This window comes from Theobroma cacao, chromosome 2, assembly GCF_053813885.1.
Source record: "Theobroma cacao isolate CCN51 chromosome 2, ASM5381388v1, whole genome shotgun sequence".
Classification (NCBI taxonomy): domain Eukaryota; kingdom Viridiplantae; phylum Streptophyta; class Magnoliopsida; order Malvales; family Malvaceae; genus Theobroma; species Theobroma cacao.
The window spans coordinates 7,106,455-7,127,438 of record NC_142640.1 but is presented as its reverse complement, the minus strand read 5'-3'; the positions used below and the strand labels follow the sequence as shown (position 1 = coordinate 7,127,438).

The window sequence follows — 20,984 nt, the reverse complement described above, 5'->3', positions numbered from 1 at the left end:
GAAATTAGTCGAGAAAGCTTAAGAAAAGAAAAGCTTTGGTGTGTGTTGTGAGTGAGGGTGTGAGGCTGTATTTATAAGCATGGAGTGAAGTGAATGTTGCACCAGATTAAGGAGTTGAGAAAAACCTGGTCAGCATTTAATTAAGTCAGATAAACGTTGGAGCAAAACCAGAATAAACGTTGGAGCAAAACTAAGAAAACCAAGTAAGCATGATAGAGTTTGAGTTTGATTTAATCAAAGGTTGAAAAAGCTTAAAAAATTAAAGCCAAGGTATAAAAAGTCACTTGGGCACAGCCCACATGTATATTCGAGCACAGGGGAGGAAATTTGAAATTTCTAAAGGTTTGGCCCAATCTTGTATGCGCGCGAGTCCATTCCGTTTTCCTTGCTTGCAATAAGCTCATAGTTGGTTTTCATATATAAGGCATTCACCTTTTATGTATCTTGGCAATGTGGGATGTTTGAACATTATGAAATACATTATTTTTCAACAATCCCTCACATATTTCATAAGGTTTTATAAGAAGTTTTGCTGGGTCAAATTTCATTTGAGTGTAATGCATCGTGACTAGTGTTTTTTAAGCTATGAACCACCCCTAGAAAGAATGAAATATAAGTCACAGAATTTTGGTGAAGTTTGTAACTTATATGAACCAAAATTCTTTATGTGAAATATAGTTTTTATCAATCACATTGCACCCCCACAATTTCTACTGTTCAATGTGGTTTTGCGCGAATAGGCCATGCGGTTGCCTGATTATTCATAAGTGCTCTAGAGAATTTACCATAATTCTCATAGGAGCGGCCCCACTCCACACTTATATAGGTTGATTCCATCAAGTGTATACTGCAGTATAATACACTACCAAAAAGGGATATGGAATGCATTAAGAGTTTAACTCAACCTCTCTTACATTGCAGTTTTGCAGTACTTACACACCAAAAAAGGGACAATAATTTCAATAGTGCATTAATTTATCAACAAATAACTTGTTATTACCCATATGAACCTAATTCATGAAATTTCCAATCACATAGGTTGGGTTACTATTATTTGTTGATTTCTTCATTTGGATTAAGTCCTATTCCCCTCGACGTAGCATTAATTAATTTTCTTCTCAGGGGTTTATTCAGATGATCGGTCAAATTCAGCTCTGACTTCACATAATTAATGGATATAATTCCATCTCTAAGCAGCTGCTTTACTACATTATGTCTCAAACGAATGTATCTATTTTTACCATTAAAAGTTTTATTCTTTACAATGGCTATTGCCACTTGGCAATCACAATGCATGGACACAGAAGGTGTAGGTTTCATTCCTAACGGAATATTTGCCAAGAGGTTTCTCAACCACTCAGCCTCATTGCCAACCAACTCTAAAGCTACAAATTCTGACTCTATTGTAGATTTAGCAATTATTGTTTGTTTGGTTAATTTCCAAGTTATAGCACCTCCACCAAGGATGAATACATAACCACTTGTAGATTTCGTCTCATCTGAATCTGAGATCCAGTTAGTATCACAGTATCCTTTTAATACAGAGGAAAATCCATTATATAAAATACCATAGTTTATGATACCTTTCAAATATTTGATCACCCTTCTCAAGGTAGTCTAATGATCTCTATTAGAACTTTGTGTATATATGCTCAGTCTACATACATCATAAGCTATATCTAGTTGAGTATAATTCATCAAATGCATCAGACTCCCAATAATTTGTGCATACTCAGATTGAGCTACACTATCACCTCTATTTTTCTTTAATTGGATATTCCTATCATAAGGAGTACTCATAAGTGTGACATCAAAATGTCCAAACCTTTTAAGTAGCCTCTCAACATAATACTCTTGTGTTAACATTAAGCCACTATCACATCTTATGATTTTAATACCTAAAATAACTTTGGCTTCTCCCAGATCTTTCATGTCAAATTTAAAAGCTAAAAAACATTTTATTTTATTGACCACATCAATGCATATACCAAAAATAAGCATATAATCAAGATATAAGCTAATAATCACACATTCACTATCAACAGTTTTTGTGTACACACATTTATCAACTCCAACAGTAGAAAATCCATTACTAACAAAAACTTGATCAAATTTCTCATGCCATTATTTTGGTGCTTGTTTCAAGCCATATAATGATTTAATCAATTTACAAACTTTGTTTTCTTGACCAGGAAAAATACATCCCTCGGGTTGTGCCATATAAATTTCTTCTTCTAAATCACCATTTAAAAAAGTGGTTTTTACATCCATTTGATGAACAACAAGTTTGTAAATTGAAGCTAAGGCAAATAAAACACGAATTAATGTAAATCTTTTTACTGGAGCAAAAGTATCAAAATAGTCAATATTTGGTTTTTGAGTAAAACCCTTTGCAACTAATCTAGCTTTATATTTATCAATAAAACCATCAAGATTAAATTTCCTTTTAAAAATTCATTTGCAACCAATTGGTTTGGCTCTAGGTGGTAAATCAACTAATTTCCAAGTTTGATTTTATAAAATCGAATCAATCTCATTTTGTATGGCTTCTTTCCAAAATAAACTTTCTTTAGAAGAAATTGTATCAACATAAGTTAAAGGATCATTATCTACAAGATAAGTATAAAAATTATTACCAAAAGTAATTTCCTCCCTTGGTCTTTTACTCCTTCTCAAATCATCATTTTGTATTTCAAAATCATTTTTATTAAAGGGTGTATGAGAAATTGTATCAGTTCTTAATGGAAAAATATGCTCAAAAAATTCGGCATTCTTTGTTTCAACAATTGTATCACAATCAAGAACATCACTTTTTAATACAAGAAATCTATATGCAGCACTATGTTTAGCATAACCAATAAACATATAATCAGATATCTTAGAACCAATTTTTCTCTTTTTAAATTCAGGAAGCATTACCTTAGCTAGACACCCCCATACTTTCAAATATTTTAAATTAGGAGAATAACCTTTTCATAATTCATAAGGTGTCTTATCGGTTTTCTTATAAGTTATTCTATTTTGAATATGACATGCAGGTAATAAAGCTTCACCCCTCAAATTTTCATGTGCATTGGAACTAACAAGCATAGAGTTCATCATTTCTTTTAATGTTCTATTTTTTTTTTAGCTACACCATTTGATTCAGGAGAATATGGAGGAGTAATTTCATGAATTATTTCTTCTTTTTCACAAATATCATTAATCGGTATATATTCACCCCCTCTATCTGATCTAACTCTTTTTATCTTTTTATTCAGTTGATTTTCTACCTCAGCTTTATATTTAATAAACATGTCAAAAGCTTCATCTTTATACCTAAGCAAATAAACTTTAGTAAATCTGAAATAATCGTCAATAAATGTAACATAGTATTGCTTACCACCTCTAGTCACAATTTATTTTAGATCTCCTAAGTCTGTATGAATTAAACTTAATAATTCAAATTTCATATTTACTGAAATACAAGTTTTCTTAGTTGATTTTGTTTCAGCACATATTTCGCATTTATTAAAGCATCCATTTTTAATACTAGAAATTAAATCCAGTGATTGCATTTTCTTAATATAGGGAATGCTAACATGTCCTAGTCCACCATGCCATAAATCAACAGAGTCAATCATGTAAGTAGAAGAATTGCCATTTTCATTCAAAACATTGGAAATGTTAAGTACAAAGAGTTCCTGATTGTAATAACCCTTACCCACAAACACATTATTTTTTGTCATCACGATCTTGTCAGATTCGAATGACACTTTCACCCCAACCTTGCCTAATAAGGCCACAAATACCAAGTTTGCCCTAATATTGGGAACATGAAGAACATCATTTAGAGCTAGGGTCTTGCCAGATGTGAGCTTGAGAAGAACTTTCCATTTACCAAGAACTTGAGCAGTTCGAGAATCACCAAGGTATATTGTCTTTTCTCCTTCCCCTATAGGAGTATAGGAGGTAAAGGCATTTCTATTTGCACAAATATGCCTGGTAGCACCTGAGTTTACCACCCATTCCTTCACACTGGCCACCATATTTGCTTGTGAAATGACCGCAACAATTACATAGTCGGATTCATCTGCTTTGACCAAGTTGACTCTTGGATTAGCAAGTTTGTCATTTTCCTTTGCTCTTTTATTGCATTGTGTTGCATGATGCCCTAACTTTCCACAGACAAAACAACTACCCTTCTTTTTTAAGGTGGGATGAAGAGCTTTGGGTTTATGAACAGGTTTGTAAGAGTACCTTTGTTGATGCTGGGTTTTGCCTTGCACCAGATTGGCTTTAGTTGCAATTTCTTTAGCTTTGGAGGCCTTAATCTCCCTACAGGTTTTGTTTTCAATGATGATGTGTACAATCAAATCTGCAAGTGACAACTGCTTTTCCTTATGCTTCAGTTGTTGCCTGTATCCATTCCAGCATCTGGTAGCTTCTCAATCAGCAACCCAGCAACGAACTCTTCTTGTAAGTTGATATTTTCAGCCTTCAAATCATCCACCAGCTTGTGGTATTCATTAATCTGACTCTTTACGTCCTTGTCATTTGTCATCTTCCAGTGATAAAAGTTGTCAATCAAGAACTTTGTTTCCCATCATCTTCAGCAATGTATTTGGCTATCATTGACTCCCATATTTGCTTTGCTTCTTTGTAAGGGCTGTATACATCAAACAACTCATTAGAAAACGTGCTAATGATTGTATACCTGCATACCTTATTTGCATGCATCCATGGTTCCAACATCTTGACATCATCTGGCTTGGAACCAATTGGTGCAAAAGCGACCCCATGAACATCAATGATTGAAAAAATCCTTTCTTGCCACCTTTTGAAGTTTCTGCCATCAAAGACTTCTATTTTGGAAATAACTAGAAATGGTTTAGCATATGAAGCCGAGGGCATAGGAGGAATGGTCATCGGAGTGAGAGCTATAGGGGAACCGTTGACAATGGTAGTGGTAGTAGGGACAGAGGCAGCATTAGGAACAGTGGCAGCAGCATTATCAACATGGGAATCCATTATCCTTAAGAATGTTAGAAAAAATTAGCAACAAAGAAATATAAAACAAGTAAAAACAGTAATTGGTCTGAGGCATGGTATCACTGTCTTTAAGGATAATTTTTGTCCCTTCGGAGTATAAAACTCGGTGCAAAAGGACTATAGCGGTTATCTTCCAGGATTCAACAGACTCTTCCTTATAATTTGCATAAACTATTAAGGGATGACAAGAACAGCAGAAAGGAGAAAACCCAGCTAGAAAAGAAATGAGGCAGAGAAAGCTTAAGAGAAGAAAGGAGGCAAAGGAAATTAGTCGAGAAAGCTTAAGAGAAGAAAAGCTTTGGTGTGTGTTGTGAGTGAGGGTGTGAGACTGTATTTATAGGCATGTAGTGAAGTGAACATTGCACCAGATTAAGGAGTTGAGAAAAACCTAGTTAGCATTTAACTAAATCAGATAAACGTTGGAGCAAAACCAGGATAAACGTTGGAGCAACATTAGGAGAATCAAGTAAGCATGATAAAGTTTGAGTTTGATTTAATCAAAGGTTGGAAAAGCTTAAAAAAATTAAAGCCAAGGTACAAAAAGTCACTTAGGCACAGCCCACGTGTATATTCGCGCACAGGGGGAGAAAATCTGAAATTTTTGAAGGTTTGGCCTAATTTTGTGTGCGCGCGAGCCCACTCTATTTTCCTTACTTGCAACAAACTCATAGTTGATTTTCATATATAAGGCATTAACCTTTTATGTATCTTGACAATGTGAGATATTTGAACCTTATGAAATACATTATTTTCTAACAATAAGTAGAGATCCATTTTCACATCAAAGGAAAAATACAAGAGAAAGAAACTCTATATATCTTCCGGCTAAAGTTTTTGGGCAATTTGCTAGTGGTATTTTTATGGGGCTTCTTTAATCGAAAAAGAGTTGAACAGACACATTAAAGTGGTATCCCTATAGGAAAATTGACTTTTCCCTTGTGAACAGAACACAAGAAGTTTAATCATCATTTGGCCGAATTGATGAGTCATCGGTGGGGAGTGGGGACTCTCTTATCACCTTATATTAAGAAAAAGAAAATTCAAACCTTATATTTTAAATAGAAAAATCATATAACAATGAATAAATCAAATGTAAAAGTGCTTCATATTTTTATTTTGCTTTAACCTTATCTATTTAAATGCCTTCTTTTTGCATTGGAGCTTAGGCCTATAATAAGTTAGATCCTCGGCTTGCTTCACTTTCCCAAGGGCAAATGGAACCCGCAAAGCAGCACCATGCTGTCTGTATTCCTCTACCGGCGCAAGGCCACACAAACCCCATGTTGAAACTTGCCAAACTTTTCCATTTCAAGGGCTTCCATATCACTTTTGTCCATACAGAGTTCAACTACCAACGCTTGCTTAACTCTAGAGGATTAGACTCTCTCAGCGGCTTAGCCGATTTCCAATTTGAAACAATGCCTGATGGTTTGCCACCAACCAATCAGCGGGGAATACAAGACCTACCGGCCTTATGCTTAACGTTACCAGTTCAGGGGTTACTTTCATTCCGAGAGCTCATAATAAAACTTAATGCTTCATCAGATGCCCCTCCTATTACTTGCATAATTCTGATGGAGTCATGAGCTTCACCTTGGAAATTGCTCAAGAATTTGGCATCCCGGAGATGGTTTTGTTTACTCCTAGTGCTTGTGGCATGTTGGGTTACCTTCACTTTGAAGAGCTTAAGGAACGAGGATATTTCCCACTGAAAGGTACTATTGTCCACTCTATCTTGTATCCAGTATCAGGCTGTTAGCCTGTTAATTACAGAAGAAGATTCTGAATCTCGATTGAAATTCTTCATTTATAATTTTTTTTTAAATTCAGAACTTTATTTTCTTTATGTTAATTATTTGCAGATGAGAGTTACTTGAATAATGGATATCTTGATACTGCCATTGATTGGATACCGGCAATGAAAGGAGTTCGATTAAAAGTTATACCCACATTTATCCGAACCACGAATCCCGATGACATAATATTCAATTACAACTTACAATCAGTGAACAATGCCAGGAAAGCTGCAGCTGCAATCTTGCACACTTTTGATGATTTCGAACAGGTGGTCTTGGATGCCATCAAAACCAAGTTCACCAAGCTTTACACTATTGGTCCACTATCAATGCTTCATCCGCAAATTTGCCCAACAAATTTGGACTCCATTGGATCCAATTTGTGGAAAGAAGACGCCGAATGCTTAGCTTGGTTAGACCGAAGAAAACCCAGGTCCGTTGTATATGTAAATTATGGGAGCTTGATAACAATGACGCCAGAACAATTGCGTGAGTTTGCTTGGGGACTTGCTGACAGCGAGTATCCATTCTTGTGGGTTATTAGGGCAGATCTTGTCAATGGTGGAGAAGAAATATTATCGAAGGAATTTATGGAGGCAATAAGCGATAGGGGTCTACTTGTAGGGTGGTGCCCGCAAGAGAGTGTGCTGAGCCACCCTTCTGTAGGAGGCTTTCTGACTCATTGCGGGTGGAATTCTACAATGGAAAGCATTTGCGAAGAGGTGCCATTAATCTGTTGGCCATTTTTTGCAGAACAGCAGATGAATTGTCTCTACTCTTGTACGAAGTGGGGCACTGGAATGGAAATTGACAGTGATGTGGAAAGGGAGAAAGTAGAAGCTCTTGTGAGGGAGTTGATGGAGGGGGTGAAAGGCCAAGGTTTAAGGCAAAGGGTTATCGATTGGAAGAAGAAAGCTGAAGTAGCTACAAGCCCCGAAGGGTCTTCTTACACTAACTTTGATAAGCTTGTTAGGCAGTTGAAACAGGGGATGGTAAATTTTTTAGTGTCAATGATTGTATGAAGTTTCAACCATTGAAATTCTGTTTCTGGATTGATTTGGAAATTTACCTAGAGGGAAAATGAAAAGGATGGTATTATTCACAGTAATTCGCTAATTCTTTGTCATTTTGCTGTCAGAAGTAGGAAACATTGAAAAAGTAATGATGCAATGCAGTAGGATAAAACAAAAGTTTATTTTAATTAGTTCGTTTTGAATATCTAATAATCGAATTAATTAAATTTATATTTAAATATAATCAAAATTGAATCGAATTTCATAAACAACTGAATTAATTTGGTTAGTTTGATTCATTTTTTAGAAAATCAAATTTAAAATTTTTTTTATATGTATATATTTATTTATGTTGCAATTTTTTTTTACAAATCAATACCACAAAAATAAAATGATGATAAACAATTAGAATAAATAATATGGATATTCATACAAACAACAAATAATTAAAAATATGGATAAAAATAACAACAAATAGTTTTTGATTTATTTTTCATACGAAAATCTTGTTATATGCTTATTCAAGTTCAGTTAGTTTGGTTAATTTGGTTAAAAATATTCTTAACCAAAACTAAATTGAATTAATTCTAATAACCGAATTATCTAAAAAATCAAACTAATCGAATCGAAAAAAATCGAATTCACTTCAATTTGGTTCGGTTTTTCAGTTCGTTTTACATTTGCACACCCCTAACTATATGGTAACAATGTGCGAATCTACAAATTTGATTGCTAGATGTGATAAATTTAAATTTAAATTCATTAAAAATGATAAATTTTTATTAATGAAACATATTTAAGATTGCGCAAGAAAAGTATTAACATTTTGAAATACGATAATATGCGAAAAAAGTATTAACATCTAAAGATGTCTATTCAAAAAACAATAATAATGAATCATGTATTATCTTATTTTAACATTAATTAATAATCCTTGACTTCAGAATTGCTTTTGTTTCCCTAATTTTTTATTTTATATTTTCATATTTTTCTCTATTTTTTCACCTTTTTTTATTTTACCATTATTTAAATATTAGTGATTTTTTTAAGCCTTCCCAACAGTCTGTTGGGACTTACAAAAATTCTTTTCCTTTTGCTTTTTTCTTTTCTTCCCCACCAAAACGATGCCGCTTTGCATAGTATAAATGCCCCGAACCACCCTTGGTCTTCATTTTCCCTCTGCCCTTTTTCTTTCTCTAGCCCCCTCAGCTTCTCTCTCTAATAAAATTGCAATCTTAGAACGTCCTGTAAAAAATGATATAAAAATATATCTGACAGATGAAATATTTGTAACCAACTATTACACTTAAATACATAAAAATTATGTATATAAACTATGATTTTTTGGGTGCACTAAACTATATGATTTTTTAATTACCTTAATTATTTAGAAAATCTGTATTTACAATATTTTACATTGTGTATTGAAAATGATGCCCGCATAGATAAGTATAATTTAATTAATTGTGATTGGGAACCATTTGAAGATTTTGACTGTCTCAAACTCACAGCCGCCGCCTGCCGACTCGAAAAGAAAGCCTTGAGATCATACGTTTATATGAGTTAAACTCAGAATTTTAAAACATTAAAAAAAATTGATTTGCTTAACTAGGCAGCTCCGCTTACTACGGAGATCTGATGAAAGTGGAGCTGTATTATATTGGGAAAAATCTCTTCCCAATCTCCCTTTATTTCTTGGCAGCAAAAAGAAAAGACAAAGGTGACAACTTCTTAGATTTATTTATTCATCTTTGAAATTGAAATGATTATAACTGGTTAGGCGTCCACATGTAAGAATCTGCTTAATTGATTATAATCAGTACTTCACAGTTTTTAATTATCTGTACAAGAATAGATCTAATGCAATAGTAAAATTTCCTATAAACCTGTGGGAGTCTGCCATTGTTTGTGGACAAGGCACCGAGGAAGAGACAGAGAGAGAGAGAGATGGGATCCCTTACAGCTCGCAACAAGCCGCATGCGGTGTGTTTACCATACCCAGCTCAGGGTCATGTAAATCCTATGCTTAAAGTAGCGAAACTACTTCATTTCAAAGGCTTTCACATCACTTTCGTCAACACTGAGTACAACCATAAACGCTTGCTCAAATCCAGAGGCCCCAATGCCCTGGACGGTGTGCCTGATTTCCGCTTTGAGACAATCCCCGACGGTCTGCCCCCGCCGGATATTGATGCAACACAAGACATCCCCGCCCTCTGTGACTCCACTAGCAAGAATTGCTTGGCCCCTTTTCGCCAACTTCTTGCTAAACTCAACTCTTCTGGCGTTCCACCTGTCACTTGCATTGTCTCAGATGGCGTCATGTCCTTCACTCTCAAGGCTGCTGAAGAGCTTGGAATTCCCGAAGTGTTGTTCTGGACCACCAGTGCATGTGGTTTCTTGGGCTACATGCATTATCCACGCCTTATTGAAAGAGGTTTTACACCATTGAAAGGTACGTACAACAAAATACTTTAAAATTGCAGACTTCTACATCTCATCATACTTGGGACTTGGAATGGTTTTGTGGATTTGATTTATTGCTGACAATTTTTCTTCATTATGCAGATGAGACCTATTTAACCAACGGGTATTTGGACACTGTTATTGATTGGATTCCAGGAATGAAAAATATCCGCATAAGGGACCTTCCAAGCTTTGTCCGAACAACAGATCGGAACGATATCATGTTAAACTTCCTGGCGGTAGAGAGTGAGAGAGCTGCAAAAGCTTCTGCCGTTATTGTGAATACTTTTGATGAATTTGAGCATGATGTTGTCAAAGCTCTCTCTTCCATGCTCCCTCGAATTTACACCATTGGACCTCTTCAATTGCTTCTCAATCAGATTCCACAGACACCTTTAGAATCAATCGGCTCCAATCTGTGGAAAGAAGAGCCCGAGTGCCTCCAATGGCTCAATTCCAAGGAACCCAAATCCGTGGTTTATGTGAATTTTGGCAGTATCACAGTCATGACAGCGCAGCAACTCGCTGAGTTCGCTTGGGGTCTGGCTAATAGCAAGCATACTTTCTTGTGGATCATTAGGCCTGATTTGGTGAGGGGTGATTCATCCATACTCCCCCCAGAGTTCCTTGAAGAAACCGAGGAAAGAGGTTTGATGGCGAGTTGGTGCCCACAAGAGCAAGTGCTCAACCACCCAGCAATTGCGGGTTTCTTAACACACAGCGGATGGAATTCAACCGTGGAAAGCATTGGATATGGGGTGCCTATGATTTCTTGGCCATTTTTTGCGGAGCAACAAACAAATTGTAGATTTGCTTGCACTGAATGGGGCGTTGGCATGGAAATCGACAATAATGTGAAGAGAGATGAAGTAGAGAGGCTCGTGAGGGAATTGATGGAAGGAGAAAAAGGTGAGGGGATGAGAAACAAAGCCATGGAGTGGAAGAAAAAAGCAGAGCAAGCCGCCAGTCCGAATGGCTCATCATTCTTGAATTTGGAAAACCTGATCAAGGATGTGTTGCTGAAGTAAAATAATCCACACAGTCAAGCTGCACTCCCATGTTCATGGATATTGGATCGTATCGTTCCACTGTACCATGTCCATGTTCAATAAAATATCCCAGGGCCTCACGCTTTTTCCACGCCCAGCATAGCTGTCTCAATGCTTTTGTCTTTTCTTCAGTAGGCCTTTTAACAAGTCCAATGGATCTGGCCTCTAGCGTCTGTCATGGGAAGCTAGTTGTCACACTATAAAATAATTTGCGTTTTGCTTACAGTACTACTACTTTTTGTTATATCAACAAGAATTTCAAATCCTTTCACCCTAAACTTTAAAATTGATAAGATCCAGAAAACGACAATTACGCCTGATCAAAATTTAAAAATTTACCAAGAAAAACTTAAAGAAAGGGAAGAGACAGTGGGAAATTTATTTGACACAACGGAGCGATGATCCAGAAAGTGAGAATACAGAGTTTGATCAGAGGCAGACTCTCCTATAGTGCAGGCTGGCCGGACCAGCTATGTGTATTGATCAACGAGCAGGGAAAAAAAAGTGGTATATGTGTGAACTCACAAAGTTAGGTTGCATACACTAATACGTGTATAACTAGCCAAACCATCATCATCTACTTAATTAATTATGATTAACCTCCACTTTGCAAGAGGCAATTCAATAAGAAGAAGAAGAAAATTGTCCAGCACAACGTACATTCATTAATTAAGTTAGAGTTTCTCTTAAAATAACATTAATTAAGTAAATAACTATAAAATGTCATTAAAAACATAATAAGATTGCACAAAAAAAAAAATTGTCCTAAGCAATATGATAAAAATTTGGAACCATTTTTTGGGTCATTGTACAAACTTGAAAAAAATTTAATTAGACGATGATTGTGAATATAATAAGATTTCGTAATAATTTTTTCATCATTATAAATATATTATGAATATGACACGGATTCACAATGATAAAATTTCTCATCGCATTAAAAATTTTTAAAAATTTCAATTAAGTAACGACTATAAAATATAGTTGCAAATATAATAAAATTTTAAAAAGATCTATTTTGTTATTTCGAATACGATCAGAATTCGTAACAAAAGAATTGGCGTACGCGTAAAACAATAGAAAAGCTGAATTAAACAATGACGGTAAAAGCCTAATGCAAATATAAAAAAGATTTTGCAAGGACATTTTTTGGCCGTTGTTTACAAGAATGAATTGCACATGGTGAGAAATTTGGCAAGTTTAGGCAATCCTACAAGTTTTGTTTATTACTTTATATTATCTTTTTCTGTAGGTATTGTTGACTTTGGTAGTGACTTTTATCTTTTCTTCTACATCTGACTGCATAGGTTACACAGCCCGAACGGGAAGTTTGGCGTAATGATCAACATTATGTTGTGAAAAATAATTGCAGAAAATATTTACTCCATTAGTGATACAAAGCGACTTCTTCTCACCGTTTCTGATTTAATATTTATGATATGATCATCTCCATATGCTCAACTAATTTATTTTGAGAGTGTTACATGTATAGTAAGGATGATGGTGTCACAGATGAAAGCCGTTTTCCGCCTCGACCGTGGCTTTCTTTCTGGTGCTTATCCACTACTTGGCATGCTTATCAGTTTGAAGAACTTCAGCTACCAGCTTCTCCAAGTTCTGGAAAGATGAACCTCCAGGTCTGATAGCCTCTTCCGCTTCCCTCTTCCACTCCATGGCCTTTGTTTTCATTTCCATACCTTTTTCCCCTTCCAGTAATTCCCTCACAAGCTTCTCTACCTCTTCTCTCTTTACGTTGGTATCAATCTCCATGCCAATCCCCCAATTCCTGCAAGCGAAACGGCAGTTTAGCTGTTGCTCTGCGAAGAATGGCCAACAAACCATTGGCACACCGCAACACAGGCTTTCAAGCGTTGAATTCCATCCCATGTGAGATAAAAACCCTCCTATCGATGGGTGCTTTAGGACTTGCTCTTGTGGGCACCAACTTGCTAACATTCCTCTATCTTTAGTTTCAGAGACGAAGTCAGGCGGCAGAATGGCTGTCTCACCAGCAACGAGATCAGGCCTTATTATCCACAAAAACTGTCTTTGACTATTTGCTAGTCCCCAAGCGAATTCAATCAGTTGTTCAGGAGTCATCACCGTGATGCTACCGTAATTTACATATACCACAGAGTTGGGTTCCTTTGAATTCAGCCATTCGATGCATTCAGTTTGTTCTTTCCACAAATTTGAATTAATATCTTCCGATTCATCATCTCTAATCCAATCAACAAGTAAGTGAAGAGGACCAATGCTGTAAACAGGAGGCAATAGCATGCCCGAGAGAGCATCCAGAACGTCTGGTTCCAAGGAATCAAAAGTGTTCAAAACCATAGCTGAAGCTTTATAGGCTCTTTCAACTTCCTTGAGAAGATAATTGAACATCATATCATTCGGATCCATAGTTCTGACAAAACTTGGAAGATCCCTGAAACGGATATTTTTCATCCCAGGAATCCAATCTATAACCTTGTCTAAATATCCATTTGTTAGATAGTTTGCATCTGCAAATAGTCCAAGAGGAGTTATATCAAAGAGTAATTAAGCGATGCAACCAAAACAGTTCAAAAAAAAAAAACGACATCCCTTTGTAAATCGGTTCAAAACTTGATGGTAATGAGAGCACTATACCTTTGACAGGTGTTAGACCTCTTTCAACTAGACTTGGCAACTGGAGATAGCACAGGAATCCACAAGCGCTGGGAGTCCAAAAGAGCACATCCGGAATGCCAAATTCTTCAGCCGCTTTTACAGTGAAAGACATGCCACCGTCCGACACAATAGAGCTCACGGGAGGTATACTTGAAGATGCAGCAGCGACGTCATTGAGTTTGTAAAGAAGATCACGAAACGGGGCTAAACAGTTCTTTGAAGTGGAGTCGCACAAAGAAGGGATGTCTTGGGTAGCATCAGCGTCAGTATGTGGAAGACCGTCCGGGATGGCTTCGAAGCGGAAGTCTGGCAAACCATCAACTGAATTTGGGCCTCTAGATCTAAGCAGGCGTTTGTAATTGTACTCAGTGTGGACAAAAGTTATGTGAAACCCTTTATGGTGAAGGAATTTTGCTAGCTTGAGCATGGGATTTATATGACCTTGAGCTGGATATGGAATACACACAGCATGAGGTTTAGCATCAACTAAATATGAACTCATTTCTCTCTGTCTCTCTCTCTCCAACAATGAAAGTCAACTGTTTGGATTAAACCAAAATCCCAACGCCCTTTTATCGCCGCAATATCTCCACTCCAGGAGAAATAAATAAAATAAATTGGAAAAAGGGTTGTAGTTATGAGTCATCCGTCACTGTAAATTATGTAGAGCCCTGAATAATAACTCAAAGCCCAACGTGGATCTCGTTTTTGTATGATGAAAGGAATTGGGTCCCTCTATGATGAATAAAGCTGACACTTGCTATTAAAAAAAAAAAAACATGAACAACAGAACAAGTAAAATCCAATGAATGGCCAATTATGCAGCGAAAAAGCTGGTTCCAGTGATTGGACGTGACCAATTTGCTTGTGAAGAATTTCAACGTTTATGAGGCTAAAAAAGCCAGAACCAGTTGTCCGTTAATTTTTGTTTGTCAGTCACCTGGGTATATGGTAGAAAATTCAAGCTTTTATCTGTTTCCCAAAGTTTCTCACATGGCTGTATGATAAATAATAAGCTTTCGATCCAACTTGCACAAGGGAAAAGATAAAAAGGAATGGAAATCCCCTACCCCTAGTTAGTGCCCCCATTGGTGCCCCTTCTTTAATTTAATGCCGAGTTCCTCTTAAGTTTTAATTGAACGATACAAGTTAAGTAACTATGTTAAATAAAGGTGACCAAATATAAACTGAACCAAACAACTGAACCAATCAAAATAAGTTTAATTTTTTTGATTCGGTTAGTAAAATTATTTTGATTCGGTTTCGATTAAAAAAATTTCTAACTGAATTAACCAAACTAATCGAACTTAAATAAGGGTATTATAGAGATTTTATATGAAAAAATCTTAAACTTAAATTATTTATTATTATTTATATCATATAAATTTATGAGTATTCATTTTATTTTTTATAATTTTTTAGAATCTTTTTTAATATTTTTGTAATATTGATTTATTTAAAAAATAAAGCATAAATAAATATATATATATAAAAATAAAAAAATAAAAAATTTGTTAAGTTCGGTTTTTGAAAATCGAACCAAACTAACCGAATTAGTTCAGTTTTGATTAATTCGGTTAGTTATATAGTTCGGTTCGATTTTGGTTATTTTTAAAAATGAATTCGATTAGTTCGGTTATTAGATATCCAAAACCAAACTAACCGAATTAACCGTTTGCACACCTCTACATGTTAAAGCTTAAAAATACTAGGTTAGCTAATAGTGTTATAAAACTCTCACCACTTGTTGTTGTGATGTTGGAATACCTCGAGCTCGCCAACGAGACACTGCTTTTACAATCGGGAAACTCCTATTCGACAACAACGTTGTTGCTTAGAGAAAACAAAGAGGATCGAATTGTTGGAAAAGATAATCTAGATTTGGTCGTTTATAGCACTAGGAATTAAAGGCTGATGAAAATCCTTAAAGAAAATTTGGGTCTTGATTCTGAAAATATGACTTACCTAAATAGCAGAAACAAGGAAGGTCACCTTCCAAGTTCCAACATATACGGTGCTTTAAGGAACAAGCAAATGCTCTATAAAATACTTGGTTCAAAAGAAAATTGCCAAAAGTTCTTAAGATAGAGAGTTCAATGGATCATTCATGATCAAGAACATGTTATTGAGGAATGAAACAGATCCTTTATAACAAATAAAAAAAATGAAAGAAGAAAAAAAATTCAAAATACTATTATTTATTTTAAGAAAATTGATAAGAAAAAAATAAAAAAAGGGTGTGGCATCCTTTGCACGAGACCCACATTTAAAGACCTATAAATAAATTTGGTTAATTTCCCAAATCCTTTAAAGACCACGTTTTACAGTAACCCTTCATTTTATTATCAAAATTTCTACAAAATATGAATTTTCTTATCCATTTTTAATTTATTTTTCATTATTAATTTTACTAGAAAAATAAATGAGAAACGACGATGACAGAATGATGATAATGAAGCAAAACAACCTCCGTAAATGACCAAATTCTCTCTTCCAACAATCTAATCCTTCTTAGTTATCTATAAGCAACAATGTTATCATCGAATGGGAGTTTCCTGATCGTAAAAGCAGTACCTCTTTGGCTAGCCTGAGGTATTCCAACTGCCCAACGACAAGCGGCAAGGGTTTTATAACACTATTAATTACCCTAGTACCGTTTAGTTCTACCACTGTTAAGTAACTTTTATCATTCAAGGACACTTGGCATTAAATTAGAGAAGGGTTACCAATGGGGGCACTAACTACGGGCAGGAGATTTCCATTCGATAAAAAGAAGACTATTTCTATTGAAAATAAATCACTGGATAGAGTTACTTCTTTTAAGAATGATAAAAAGAGAGATTTTCTAAATATTATTATATATAAAGAAAATTATAAGAAATAACTCTTCCATTTCAAAAATAACCTTCGACATAAAGATAATTGTTTTTAGTCAATTTTAATCATGAGTTGACAAAATAACCTTCAATACATTACTGAGGAATTAATCCTTATATATCTCCCTCCCTCCCACCATACAAACAAATTAAAGCTCTTTCATCTCCATTAGCTCTCTCAACTCCCTGAACTCTCTTAGCAACAATAACCTTCAATATATTACAAAGGAATTAATCCCTATATATATATCCCTCCCTCCCACCATACAGACAAATTGAATGCTCCCTAAACTTTTTAGCTCTTTCAACTCCCTAAACTCTTTCAGCTCTCTCTTGCCATTTAACTGTCTCTAATTTGAGAACCATCGTCATTGCACCGTGGTCTATCTATCGCCATCTCTCCATACCGTCATCGATATACAAACCCAAGAGCAAATATGACATCAAGGTATATTATTTAGGTTATTACTTATCACATAAACACAACATTGATGGAAAACCCAGTTCATGCGTTTCTTAAACTTTGGGTGGAAATTAAAACAATACATAAAGCTGTTACATGGCATGCATGTATGCATGTAACAGTTGTAATTCAAATGGCGTGTAAAATACACATTGAAATGGCATGGCATGTAGTAAGCAAGTAGCAAAATCTGTAAAATTATCGTGTAGAAATATTTATTTTGGTATGGCATGTAGCATAATGTTTCTAAGCATTAATGGCGTGTAGCATACGTGTTATGCACATGGCTTGTAACATACGTGTTATGCACATGGCTTGTAACATACATGTTATATGCTGAAAAAATAGCGTATTTCATAAGATTCAAATATCTCACATTACTACTATACATAAAGGTGTGAGTGCTTTAAATAAGCAAACCCACTATTGGCTTATTGCAAAGAAAAAAAAAGAGTGGGCTAAGGCGCACACAAGATCGGGCTAGGCCTTGAGAAAATTCATATTTTCCCCCTGCACGCCAGTATACACGTGAGCTAGGCCCAAGTGAATTTTTGTACCTTGGCTCTAATTTTTTTTTTTTAAGTTTTCTTAGCCTTTGATTGAGTCAAACTCAAACTTTACATGCTGATGACTATCCTGGTTTTGCTATAACAAAACAATGTCTATCTAACCAAGTACTCTACCATGTTAATGACTCTTCTGATTTTGCCACAACATATACCTGACTAAGTATACATGCTGACCACGTTTTTCTCAACTCCTTAATTTGATGCAACATTCACTTTATTTGGTACAACATTCACTTCATTCCCTATCTATAAATAGAGCCTCCCTACCTCACTCACAACACAACAAAACCTATCATCTTTTCTTAAGTCTTCTTTGCTTATTTTCTTTTTTTCCTTTTTTTCCTAGCTGGGTTCTTTTTTTCTCCTGTTCCTGCCAACCCTTACTAGTTTGTGCAGACTATAAAAAAAAGTTTGTTGAATCTTGGAAGATAACCGCTACAGTCCTTTTGTATTGAGTTTTTTACTCCGAAGGTGTAAAAATTATCTTTAAAGACAATGATTCCATGCCTTAGACTTCGTAACGTTTTTACTTGTTTTTATTTTATTTTCTTTTATTTCCCAATTTTTCTAACAATCTTAAGGATAATGGATTTCTATGTTAATAATATTGCTACCACTGTTCCTACCACTACCTCTGTCCCTACTACCACCACCACTGTTAATGGTTCCACCATGGCTCCCACTCCGTTGACCATTCCTCATATGCCTTTAATTTCATATGCCAAACCATTTCCAGATATTTCTAAAATAGAAATCTTTGATGATAGAAACTTTAAAAGATGTCAAGAAAAAAATTTTTTAATCCTTGATGTTCATGGTGTGGCTTTTGCGCTAATTGATTCCAAGTTAGATGATGTCAAGATGCTAGAACCATGGACGCACGTAAATAAGGTATGCAGGCATACAATCATTAACACACTTTCTAATGAGCTATTTGATGTACAGTCCCTATAAAGAAGCAAAGCAAATATGAAAGTCAATGATTGCCAAATAAACTGCTAAAGATGTTGGGAAACAGAAGTTCATGATTGGCAACTTCTATCATTGGAAGATGACAGATGACAAGGACATCAAGAGTCAAATCAATAAATACCACAAGTTGATGGATGACTTGAAGGCTGAAAAAATCAACTTATAAGAAGAGTTCATTGCTGGGTTGCTAATTGAGAAGCTACCAGAATCATGGAATGACTACAAGCAACAACTGAAGCACAAGGAAAAGTAGTTGTCACTTACAAACTTGATTGTGCACATCATCATTGAAGACATAACCCAGAGAGATACTAAGGCCTCTAAAACGAAGAAAGTTACAACTAAAGCCAATCTGATTCAAAGTAGAACCTAGCGTCAACAAAGGTACCTTTTATAAACTTGACAATAAACCCAAAGCTTTTCATCCCACCTTTAAAAAGAAATGTAGTTGTTTTGTTTATGGAAAGCTTAGGCATCATGCAACACAATGCAGGAAATGAGTAAAGGGAAATGACAACCTGTTAATCCAAGAGTCAACTTAGTCAAAGTAGATGAATCCGATTATGTAATTGCTGCAGTCATTTCACAAGCCAATATGGTGGCCAGTGTGAAGGAATGAGTGGTAGACTCAGGTGCTACGAGGCATATTTGTGCAAATAGAAATGCTTTTACCTCATATACTCCAATAGGGGAAAGAGAAGAGATAATATACCTTGGTGATTCTCGAACTGCTCAAGTTCTTGGTAAAGAGAAAGTCTTTCTCAAGCTCACATCTGGCAAAACTTTAGCTCTAAATGATGTTCTTTATGTTCCCAATATAAAGGCAAACCTGATGTTTGTGGTCTTATTAGGCAAGGTTAGAGTGAAACTATTATTCGAATCTGACAAGATCGTAATGATAAAAAATAATGTGTTTGTGAGTAAGGGTTATTGCAATCAAGGACTCTTTATACTTAACATTTCTAATGTTTTAAATGAAAATGTCAGTTCTTTCGCTTACATAATTGACTTTATTGATTTATGGCACGATAGACTAAGACATGTTAGCATTCCTTATATTAAGAAATGCAGTCATTGGGTTTAATTTTCAGTATTAAAAATGGATGCTTTAATAAGTGCGAAATATATGCTGAAATGAAATCAAATAAGAAAACTTGTATTTCAGTAAATAGAGAAACTAAATTATTAAATTTAATTCATACAGATTTAGGAGATTTAAAACAAACTATGACTAGAGGTGGTAAACAATACTATGTTACATCTATTGACAATTATTCTAGATTTACTAAAGTTTATTTACTTAGGCATAAAAATGAAGCTTTTCACATGTTTATTAAATAAAAAGCTAAGGTAAGAAATCAATTGAATAATAAGATAAAAAGAGTTAGATCAAATAAAGGGGGTGAATATGTACCGATTAATGATATTTGTGAAAAAGTCCCTTGAATCAAATGGTATAGTTGAAAGAAAAAATAGAACTTTAAAAGAAATGATGAACTCAATGATTATTAGTTCTAATGCACATGAAAATTTGTGGGGTGAAACTTTATTATCTGCATGTCATATTCAAAATAGAATTCCTTATAAGAAAACTGGTAACACCTTATGAATCATGGAAAAGCTATTCTCCTAACTTAAAATATTTGAAAGTGTGGAAGTGTCTTGCTAAAGTAATTCTTCTTGATTTTAAAAAAGGAAAAATTGGTTTTAAGATATTTGATTGCATGTTTATTGGTTATGCTAAACATAGTGCTGCATATAGATTTTTTGTAGTAAAAAGTGATGTTCTTGGTTATAATACAATTGCTGAAACAAAGAATACTGAATTTTTTGAGCATATTTTTCCATTGAGAATTGATACAATTTCTCATGCACCTTTTAGTAAAAAGGATTTTGAAATATAAAATGATGATTTGATAAGGGGTAAAAGACTAATGAAAGAAATTTCTTTTAGTAGTGATTTTCATACTTATCTTGTAGATAATGATCCTTTAACTTATGTAGATGCAATTTCTTTAAAAGAAAGTCCATTCGGGAAAGAAGCTATACAAAATGAGATTGATTCGATTGTACAAAATCAAACTTGAAAATTAG

At 34.9% G+C, this 20,984-nt stretch overlaps 2 protein-coding genes and 1 pseudogene across 3 annotated transcripts; 2 read left to right on the top strand and 1 right to left on the bottom strand.

Annotated features, from left to right (window-relative positions):
• Positions 1–6,245: 6,245 nt before the first annotated feature.
• Positions 6,246–7,929, top strand: LOC18608266 (7-deoxyloganetin glucosyltransferase-like; annotated as a pseudogene). The gene is made up of 2 exons (XR_016024547.1): positions 6,246–6,746; positions 6,894–7,929. The product of XR_016024547.1 is annotated as a 7-deoxyloganetin glucosyltransferase-like (transcript).
• A 1,707-nt stretch (positions 7,930–9,636) lies between these two features.
• LOC18608265 (7-deoxyloganetin glucosyltransferase-like) lies at positions 9,637–11,586 on the top strand. The gene is made up of 2 exons (XM_018114737.2): positions 9,637–10,295; positions 10,409–11,586. Exons 1-2 carry the CDS (start codon positions 9,788–9,790, stop codon positions 11,332–11,334), a joined length of 1,434 nt encoding a protein of 477 aa, XP_017970226.1. The 5' UTR covers positions 9,637–9,787; the 3' UTR covers positions 11,335–11,586.
• Positions 11,587–12,746: 1,160 nt separating this feature from the next.
• On the bottom strand, positions 12,747–14,687 carry LOC18608264 (7-deoxyloganetin glucosyltransferase-like). The gene is made up of 2 exons (XM_018114698.2): positions 13,990–14,687; positions 12,747–13,862 (listed from the first exon to the last, which is right to left on the bottom strand). The coding sequence occupies exons 1-2, from the start codon at positions 14,510–14,512 to the stop codon at positions 12,919–12,921; spliced, it is 1,467 nt and encodes a 488-aa protein (XP_017970187.1). The 5' UTR covers positions 14,513–14,687; the 3' UTR covers positions 12,747–12,918.
• Positions 14,688–20,984: the final 6,297 nt, after the last annotated feature.